This window comes from Podarcis gaigeae (assembly GCF_964106915.1).
Source record: "Podarcis gaigeae genome assembly, chromosome: 5".
Taxonomy (NCBI): domain Eukaryota; kingdom Metazoa; phylum Chordata; class Lepidosauria; order Squamata; family Lacertidae; genus Podarcis; species Podarcis gaigeae.
In genome coordinates, this window is record NC_139681.1 from 16,837,298 (window position 1) to 16,847,877 (window position 10,580).

The 10,580-nt window shown below is 43.7% G+C and overlaps 1 protein-coding gene across 15 annotated transcripts in view; it reads left to right on the plus strand.

Annotated features, from left to right (window-relative positions):
- Positions 1-5,528, plus strand: part of KAT6B (lysine acetyltransferase 6B) — an 84,398-nt gene extending 78,870 nt beyond the window's left edge. For all 15 annotated transcript variants that reach the window (XM_083738183.1, XM_083738188.1, XM_083738179.1 and 12 more), the window contains one exon: positions 1,643-5,528. In XM_083738183.1, the coding sequence (XP_083594309.1) occupies positions 1,643-4,125 (2,483 nt within the window). In that variant the 3' untranslated portion in view covers positions 4,126-5,528. The remainder of the gene's footprint in view (positions 1-1,642) is intronic.
- Positions 5,529-10,580: the final 5,052 nt, after the last annotated feature.

The following is a 10,580-nucleotide window of genomic DNA, read 5'->3' on the forward strand; positions in this document are numbered from 1 at the left end:
AAGCCTCCCCCAAGCTACCGAATTTTAAAGGTGTGGCTTATATTCGGGCCAATAAGGTAACTACTGCTCAATTTTTGGTTAAACTCTGGTACTTAAGATATTTAGGAGGGAAAGCAGAGAAAATGATTTCATTTTACAGAACAAACTTGGTGAAGCAAAATATGTGTCAGGGGGTAGAAATCTTTCAAGAAACAGTTAACTTATTAATATAAATTACATTCAATGGATGGTACAGGCTTCTAAACAAGGAATTCTTCCAATGATGATGTTTCTTTATCTTCCATTTTCCAACATGTATTCTGTGCTCAAAAGTAGAATGTGACTCTATGTCACAAAGAGGTGCCATCTTGTGAGGGTGATTGGGGGGACAGTGTCGTGCATGGCACAATGTCCTGAAGTCAGGAGGAGCTGGGGCGGAGCCGAATGTGGTGACCACGCAGCTTCAATGGCCAGCGTCTCCTCCTCTGCCTCCTCCTGTTTCTGCCACCAGCAGGATGCTGCTTCCGCCCTCCTTCCCCCTTGCGGAAGAAGGAGAAGGAGCTGGCCACCAGCGCCACACTCAGATCTGTGCTCTTCCTCTGCTGAGCTGGCGTGACATGCATGCATACATACATACATTGAGCTACCTGCTTAGAGATATTTTACAGCAGTTTTTCACTATATTTGAAGATGGCAATTCAGGTCTGCTTCTCATGTTTTCATTTCTGACTGCTTTCTTAAGACAAATGTCAAGGAGGGTGTTCATTATCCTTGCAGTTTAGGAATATTCAAACTTGACTAGGATTAGGGCAGACATGTACTTCATGAACTTCAAAGGAGTTGGTTGGCCAGATATGTAGGTCAGAAATACATCTGACCAGTTACAAGTATAAATGATATTCGTGTTTTAAATGTCTTAAGAATGTGCATTCAGTGATGAAAAACAGACACTTGCCAAATAAAATAGTCCTAGTTTATTACATCTGTAAGAAACAGCACAAAGCAATCTTCATGTGATCTTCCTTGCAATATAAAATTATTTGGCTGGATTTGATCACTATACAGGATAACAAATGTGACTTTGCATAAATGAGACCACTAAGCCTACATTAAAAAATACCTCCTCTGTTTTTGTAATCTGAACCTCTCTTCCACTGTAGCTTCCCTTTTTAAAAAAATCATCTGTTTCAGTGTAAAATTTCTAAAACCAAGAAAAACAAAATTGGATAGAGGTGGATCAAATGTGCATTTGTACAAGTAGCAAATGAATTATATGCCCTTCACCAGCAACGTGCACTTACATCAACTGACTGTAGTGCAAGAGTCTAGATGGGATAAATGTTCCTTAGCTATCCCTGTGTGTGCATGCATCAATAAAAGCAACATATATTTCCATGTTTAGTTAATAGTAATAAAGGTAAACGTTTACCTTTTTTTTTTAACCTAATAGTAATGTTCGTGCCCTGCTTTTCTGTTTAAACAATAACCAAAAGTGGGTGGCGTGCAAACATGTTGCTGTCAGAGATAGTTAGAATAAGATGGTTAGTGGTATATATTTTCTTTGACTAGGGTTTTGTAAAGCATTTAAGAATAACGTGATAAACTTACTGTCTTCTCTCTCTCCCCCCCCCCCACCCTGTCCCCATTTCTCCTTATCCCACAGCTAATGCAGAAGAGGATGTAGCCGTCCTGGAAGATGATGATAAAGACAATCCTGAACCTGTGCTGTGTAAACAAGGATGGCCTAAAGGCGTGAAGCAATGTCCATCCAAATGGAGACAAAACAAAGAGAGGAAACCAGGTTTTAAACTTAATTTGTACACTCCACCTGAGACTCCTATGGAGCCTGACTATCAGGCCTTGGGAGACGAATTGAAAGAGATAGCTGAAAACAACGCATGCCAGGCCTCTGCTGTTATGGAGGAGGTTAAGAACACTGAAACCATTCTTCCACAAGAGGACGAAGTGAGAGATGCGGTATCTGAGTATCTGGAGCTACCCAAGACAGAACAAGCAGAAAACGATTTAGCAGAAGTAGAAGAAAACAACAACATGGTAGAAGAAATGGAAAGTGTGGATAATCAAGATAAAGACCTGCAAGAGGAAACGGAAATGGATAAAGATGAGCCTGAGCATTTAGAAGAGCAGGAGGAGGAGGAGGAGGAAGAGGAGGAGGAGGAACAATCGCGCAATGAGGATCATGATGCTGATGATGAGGATGAGAGTCACATGGGTCCAACGGAAGTGGAAACTCAGGAGGAAGTACCAGCAGAAACTCTCAAAGATGTACTTGGGAGTCAGGAGCCTTTTTTAGAGCCAAGTGAACAGAGTGGTAAATCGAACCAGGAAGACTTAATGGACTGTGGTGTTGACCTTGTAGCTGAATGTGACAGCGAGCACAAAGAGCTTCCTGCTATTCCAGAGCCTGTGCCTGAGTCAGGTAATGAAAATACAGAAAATAAAAACCAAACTGACCGTAATGAACTGAATTCTGCATTTAAGGACACAAACGCTGAAACCATGGAGATAGACTCTGAGACAGTGGAGGCAGTGAAGTCTCTAACGCAGGAAACAACCGAACAGGAAGATGCATTCCAGGATTGTGTAGAGACTCAAGAGGCATGTCGAAGCCTACAGACTTACGCCAATACTGACCAAAGCCCACAGATGACCACACTGGATGACTGCCAGCAGTCTGATCACAGTAGCCCTGTCTCATCCGTCCAGTCCCATCCCAGCCAGTCAGTTCGTTCTGTTAATAGTCCAAATGTGCCTCCATTAGAAACCAGTTATGCTCAAATCAGCCCCGATCAAAGTGCGATCTCTGTGCCCTCTTTGCAGAACATGGAAACCAGTCCCATGATGGACGTTCCTTCTGTTTCCGACCATTCGCAGCAAGTCGTTGATAGTGGATTTAGCGACCTGGGTAGCATTGAGAGCACAACCGAAAACTATGAAAACCCAAGCAGCTATGACTCTACAATGGGCAACAGCATCTGTGGAAACAACAACTCGCAAAACAGCTGTTCGTACAGCAACCTCACATCTAGCAACATGACTCAGAGTAGTTGTGCAGTGACCCAACAGATGTCTAATGTGAATGGAAGCTGTAGCATGATGCAGAATGCCAGCATCAACTCTCCCCCTCCTTGCAATGTGAAGTCGCCTCAAGGCTGCGTTGTCGAAAGGCCCCCGAGCAGCAACCAGCAGCTTCCGCAGTGCAGCATGGCTGCTAACTTCAGCCCACCTATGCAGTTAAATGAAATCGCAGAGACTGGCAATGCCAACCTTGGCTTGTATGAAAGAATGGGCCAGAGTGAGTTTGCAGCAGGGCATTACCCACAACCGTCGGCCACCTTCAGCCTTGCCAAATTGCAACAGTTAACCAACACACTTATGGACCATTCGTTGCCTTACAGCCACTCAGCTGCTGTCACTTCCTATGCAAATAGTGCCTCTTTGTCTACTCCTCTCAGTAGCACAGGACTCGTTCAGCTTTCTCAGTCTCCTCATCCAGTTCCAGGGGGAGGCCAGGTCCAGACCACGATGACTCCGCCCCCTAACCTCACTCCGCCTCCCATGAATTTGCCGCCACCCCTCTTGCAGCGCAACATGGCCACATCCAATATTGGCCTGTCCCATGCCCAAAGACTGCAAACGCAGATGCCTGGCAAGGGCCATGTTTCAGTTAGGACTAAGTCGGCCGCTTTGCCGTCGGCTGCAGCGGCAGCAGCTCACCAGCCGCAGATTTATGGGCGAACCTCGCAGACAGTGACCATGCAAGGGCCTGCACGCACCTTAACCATGCAGCGTGGCATGAACATGAGTGTGAACTTGATGCCAGCTCCGGCTTACAATGTCAGTTCCGTAAACATGAACATGAACCCCCTTAACGCTATGAATGGGTTTAGTATGTCCCAACCGATGATGAATGGAGCCTATCATGCAAACCATGGTTATATGAATCAAACAGCCCAGTACCCAATGCAGATGCAAATGGGAATGATGGGAAGCCAGCCATATGCCCAGCAGTCAATGCAGACTAACCCCCACAGCAACATGATGTATACCCCGCCAGCACATCATGGTTACATGAATAGCGGCATGTCTAAACAGTCTCTGAATAGCTCTTACATGCGTAGGTAGGATCTGGGGGGAGCGGGGAGGGGAGATGGTTGGTGTACCAAACTGGCATGCTAGGATTTGACCGGCACAAAAAGATGTCCTTTTGGAGAATACGATTTCAAAACCAGCAATTGGTGTGAATGCAAAAACATTTGTAGGCACCATAAAAAAAACTGTATGCAGCGAAAGGCCTTATATAAATGTGTTCTCGTTTTATTTGTTTTGTAATTTTGCTTTGTTTGCCTTTTTTTTTTTTTGCGTAACTGAAGTTCTGTGATGATGAAGAACTTCGTCATTGTACTGCAAACACGCGAAACAAGCTGATGGTTCACAGCCATGTTTTATGTGCCTGCTCCCATTTGAAATGTGGATCATAGTTTTGGAGTATATCTGATGTTGTGCTGGACTGTGAGCTTTCCTCCTGTTCTGTCCTTCCCCTCCCCATCTCCTCCACCATGTAAATGCCTTTTTGCATTGCATTCATGGACTATTTTGTTCCTCAAGGTGACACTTTCGCATGCCGCTAATGTCTTTGTTAGTGACAGTGCGTTTCGTAGTACTGTACAAGTGTTGTGCTTAACAGTAAGCCATTTCTTAATTTGTGATCCCCCCCTCCTTGATTAGGTTACCCCAGTTTAAGGGGTTTAAAAAATTATATTTTTGTTAATTATATTTTTTAAATCTTGTTTTTAAAAAGCTGTGAAAGTTATTCCAGTATTGAGTCAAACATTTTAAGTGCAACCCACTGGGAAATTCTCGCGTGTCAGCTGTGCTCTTGCACAAATATGGTTAATTTCTATGGGTCTGGCACAGGAGAGAGTGCCCTGATGGATTGCATCCTTGATTGGTAAATATTTGATGTAAAAGTGAGCCCTGTTTTTGTTCTGGTGGCAGATCCCCTCTGGAGTAGGGGGGAAAGGCAGCTTACTGTTTTGTTTTTTTAATACAAACCTTATTGATTAAAGCATATCAGTGTTTATCAAGTTTTTGAAACATTTTCATATATGTCCAGATACTTGGCAGGATTAAAAAAAAAAGTGAATTTGGTGTAAAGTTGCTATTTTATGGAAATGCCTCTAACTTTACATTTTCATTCCATCTGTAGATTTTTCTATCTTTATAAAATATTGGAGTTATTTTTTAAGAAAAGTAAATAGAGCAGTAGCGTGTGAATAGAACAAATGAAGCTTCAAGAGCGCATGTATAAAAAAAAAAACACCAGAAGGTATTTGTGTCTGTTTATATGGCTTCCTTTTTTTGTAGCCTTTGTACCTGTACAGAGTGACTGTAAGGGCCAAAAAGTGGCTTGATTCATGTATAAAACTAGACCCAGTGACACTATTTATGTTACCTTTTTAGCCAGTCACTTAAATAAAGCAAAGACAAGCTGTACATTTTAACATAAAATAAATTATGATGAGCCATTTTTAGCCTCTTGTGCTCTTATCTGACGTGCATAGAGACTGATGAGCCACATTGTCAATTCTTCTTGGTTGCAGGGTGTGGCTCACAAGACAGGGGGATCCTTCAAGCATCCTTGTTTTTGGAAGCCTTCTGTTGCTTTGTCGGTATATCTCTCGATGCCTAATGTGGCCCACTGCAAGGAAAGTGAAGAGTTTTAAAATCTGAATTGACCAAAATATTTTATTAAATACCATAGACTGCAGTAGAAAGCTTGAGTGATTGGCAACGGTTGTGCTGATCATGTGTTAGTGGGGGGGAAGGAAAAGTGGAGGATTCAGTCTCACCCTCCTCTTCTCCCCCCCCCCCAAAAAAAACATATATTTGGTTCAATTGTAAATTCCACTCCTGGATCAGTTGGGAAATGTGCATGCATCTTTGCATTTATGCATTCCCTCATTCGGCTAGAAATACTCATCTGCTTTTGCAGGCATATTGCCTTACAAGGGAAAGAGTGATTTAAAAAATAATGCACCTTTCTTAAGTGTATCTGACATGTCTGGTAAGGAGTCTGGAACACGGTACCCTAGCAGGCCCGAGTCTGATCTGCAGATCCATGGGGAACCAGCCTCGCATGTCAAGATCCCAGTGCATCCGACATCATAGATTGCTTCATAACAGCTATGAACTTTTCCCAGATGGTTTACAGGGAGGGTTACTTAGTCCACCGGATTGACTGCAATCCCAACAGGTTAAGGTTATGTGTGCCCTTCTAATGGTGAAGTGTATTGTTCCTCTGTGGACCTGACAGTATCTCTGCTGATAATGGAACCCAGGCCTGCCTTCCTCTGCTTCTTCTCTGCTTCCGAACCCTGGTGTTGGTACCTCCACACTGCTTTCATCCATGCCCTGTCCACTTCGTTTGTAGCCAATGCTGTGACAGAATGCAAGCTAGCTGTGCTGGTCCTGGGGGGTTACCGTGCGGTGTGGTCCGAGTCCAGTCCGAGGGTGTGGTATGGAGGCTATCCGTCAAGGCTGAAGCGGGGTCCAAGGCAAGGAGTCAGGTGAGGTCAGGAACTCTGGCAGAAGAGCAGGACAGGGTGCCGGCAGGAACAGGTTACCAACAATGTTGCTCCCGCAACCTGGGACTGGGCTGGCTGGCTTTTATCTGCCCTGAGGCATAGGGCAGCCCTGGTCCACAGGTGACTCACCTCTCCTTGCCTGGAGGCAAGCATTCCTCCTTCGAGAACTCTGCAGCTCAGGAGAGGATGGAGGGTTACTGGACCCAGAGGCAACCTCAGCTTCCCCTGACAGGGCTGAGAGTGGAGCACCTGCAGGCAATGTATCTTTGATCACCTCCGGAGCCAGAGCTGATTCAGCTGGTGTCTGCTCCTGAGGATCCGGCACAGGTGAGGGCCCTTCAGGTTCAAGCCCCGGCCCCGGCTCAGCCGGTCCTGGAGGTGGGGACTCCTGTGCAGGCTGGGATTCCTCAGGTTCAGCCTCTGAATCCAATTCCCAGGCCATCACACTAGCCTTGAGCGGTGTTGTGTCTCCTGATTGTTAAAAATTGAATTGATGCTTACAAAGATTTTAAACATGACTTGAAAAGCCCAACAGAACTGGCAGCCGTGTCAAGTAAGTGAAATGGTTTTGTGTTCCTTTCCTTTGTGGCTCAGCAGTTTCGTGGGACCTGTGTCTAGTTGTGGTAACTGCAAGATACACAAAGCAAGTAGGCCACAGCTGGTTTATGCAGCTTCCAGAGAATTGTCTCAAGATAGCAGCGCCTTTGTTCTCCCCATCTCCCTTGTTCCAACCATTTGCTAAACCTGAGAGTTTTGGAAGGGGGGCGGGGAGGGCAACTGAACATTAATGTAACCAGTGAGGGAAGGGGCAAACCCTAGGAACTGAGAATTACCGTAAGTGCAGCCAGAAGACTAATTAGGGATTTGAGAATAAAAGAATGGGAAAATCAATGGGAGTATACAAATAAAAATCCCCAGGGAAGGAAGTTCTGGGCTGGACTGATGGTGGCAACAAGAAGAAGTTGTAGGTACATAGCTCATGGCAATACACATTTTGATAGGCAGCTCTTAAGTTAGGGAACTTTAACCACTGTTGATTTTTTCCAAATTCCAAATGAGTGCTGTGGCTGGGGGAAGGGGAATAGTTGGGTTGGCACTCATGTTGGGTTTAACAATTTTGCTGTTGGGGGGAGGGGAATGTAATTAATTGGAAATGCTACTTCAAATTCTTGCAGAGATGTATTTGTAATAAAATATCAGAAAGATTTCTTTTTTATAGCACTTGCTCTGACACTTTGCAACTTGGTTTTGACTTTAAAAAGAAGAGAAAAGCCTACAGGCAATGGAATGGATTGTTGATATGCTTAAATGCTTATTGCAAAATGTAATAAAGCTGATTTTGGTGGGTGTCGCTTGTTGTAAAGTTAGGGATTCCCCCTTCTCCCCCTCTTGTGTTGAAGCCGTACACAAACACTCTTTGCTTTCAGAATGGCCCTACGTAGAGTGTGTTTTGCATGCCTGCAGTCTCCGAATGCAAATATAAAATGGAGTATTTTCCTTTTGAAGCAGCTGTGACTGATGGGACTGCTAGATGTGGGGAAAATATGTACTATTGCTTAGCAGTACACATCAAGCAAATTTATGCAGCAGCAAGAAAACATGCATATCTATTTTGAGTGTTGGATCCTGATATTCTGTGTTGAAGTGCTACAAGTCCCAGACAAAGCTTCAATGTGGTCTGTCATTGCCTTGCGCAGCAAGCAGAGCCCAAGAAACATATTCCTAATAAATCAAAATTAGCCTGTTTTTTTATTAAAAAAACACTGCAATTTTGGATTCTCTTGTGTTTCTACAACAGATGTGTGTTATTTGAAGCTCTGGGTACACTTTGGTGGCAAACTCTTGCATGAGTTCTATAAATGAATGGGAGCCGAGCAGGAATATAGTTTACAGTGTTGAATAGAAATCATTCTTTGCAGCTGAAAGAAAAATGCCCTTTTCTCTTAAGGTGGGGGGGGGGGGCGGGACTTAAAATACCAGATACTTTGTCTTGAACCCTATTATGAATGGAAAATTCCTCTACCGTTTTAGGAGACATTTTTCTAGCTGTCTACTAAACTGTGGTCAGTATTTATTTGTTCAAAGGGTCTTAGCAATTATCTCGTCTTTCAACCAAGATTTCTTTGGTAAAGGTTTGCAGTTCTGAACACAGGAATCAAAGATCAGCTTGAGTGTTGCAGCCTGACTTTGGGTTCAGGAAATTCCACTGCAGAAACCCCCCCTGGCCATTTCACACTCCTGTGGCATCACATCATACAGAGGCAACCCAATGTTTAAGTCTACCTGCAACATGGCCAGTCATAGCTCCTCTATCAGGGTATCTGTAAGATTGTATTTCCAAGCGCATGCTTTTGATGCATTTACACTTCACAGCTGTAAAAATATACTTTAATGTATGAAAGGATCCTTTGGTTATCTCCTCATAGTTGATGAATGCCTTGCAAGATTCTGCTGAATCATTACTTGAAGTCAGCCTCTTTTGCAAAGTTGCACCAGCCGTCAGAGGCAAAATGAGCAGGTGAAAGTTTTTGAAAATTGCTAGAGAAAACCGAGGCGTAAAGTTCAAAGAGCTCTTGTTAATAGGGAAAATAGGTGGGGGAGAAATGTATGTGTAATTAATGCTGAAATGTAAAGACCTTGCCTGTATTAACAACGCTTGGCAAAAGTTTTAGATTCTCGTTTCATCATTCTTGGACCCTGGTCACTAAGAGATGTATTTCAATAAGGGGGATCTAGAAACTTGGATTATTATTATTATTCCATTTTATTGGCTCTACCCCATGACCTAGACGTGAGCCTCCCTAGTACCTTGTGTTGTTCACATTGCTAGAAGCTTCAGACCGTTATATGGCACAGATTGGTCCTTAATCATTGGCTTACACCAAAGTACAATTGTTATTTCCCAGAATGAAAGGTCACTGGGAAGCATGGAACATCATGGATGGAGGTGCTGGCTGTGTTCATCACAGCTTTTAGTATTTCAGCTCTCATGCTGATAAGAGTTATAGAGCTTTCCCTGCCAAGGTCCCTCATTTCTCTACCTTTGTTGGGGTGGGGTGGGGAGACCCCCTTCACAGAGCACTTAGTGCTATGAAGTGAAACAAATCGCCCTGCCTGCTAACAGGTGAATAACACTTTAGCACTGTAGTCCTTTTTTGATTAACTGATAAATAAGAACCAAAAGACCTGTAAATGACATAAACAGCTATTAAAGAGAGCCTTAATTGCTTGGTGTGCAGGGAGAGTTATACACACATTGGAAGAAACAGAGACTAGGTTCACGTATACCATACTTTTTGCTACGTAACTTGTTTTTATGGTGTGTGTGTGGTTTTTTTTAAGTGTGGCACCTAGAGGACCTCTCTGTGACCAGCTCGGCTGCCTTCCCCATCCTTCAGGATTATGAAATTCACAGGACCTAACAATACTTCAAACATCAGCAGCAATTACTGATCTCTCTGTCTCTCTGATAGTACCAGTCGAAAGTGATGCATGGTATCAGTAGCCATGTTCCTAGCCTTTGAGCATTGTCAGGCCAGAATACATGGTGCATATAAATCATATTTTTAAGGAAGTTACACTAAATTAGAATGGTAGGAGGATCATAGTAGACAGAAGGCAATACCTTTTATATGGAGAGAGGGCCGTGGTGTAACGTGGGGAACTCTTCATGAAGATGTGGAATAAAAGTGAAGGAGACTTGAGTTTTACCGTAGATCTTGCAAACCCTTCAGAGGATGTTAAGCTTGGTTTTATAAGAAGCTGTTTTCTGGGAGATGTTCTGGATTTAATTTGAAGCTACCAGCCTTGTAGAGGCTGGACAACTGGTTAGAGAAGACCTCTGGAGTAGTGGTTGCTCAGATGGGTTTGTTTAAATCTGAGGTGGTCAACATGGTATTCTCTGGATATTGTTTGACTGCAACTCCCATCATCCCTGACCAGTGGCCATGTTGGCTGGGGCTGATTAACATCCACCATCATCTGGAGGACACT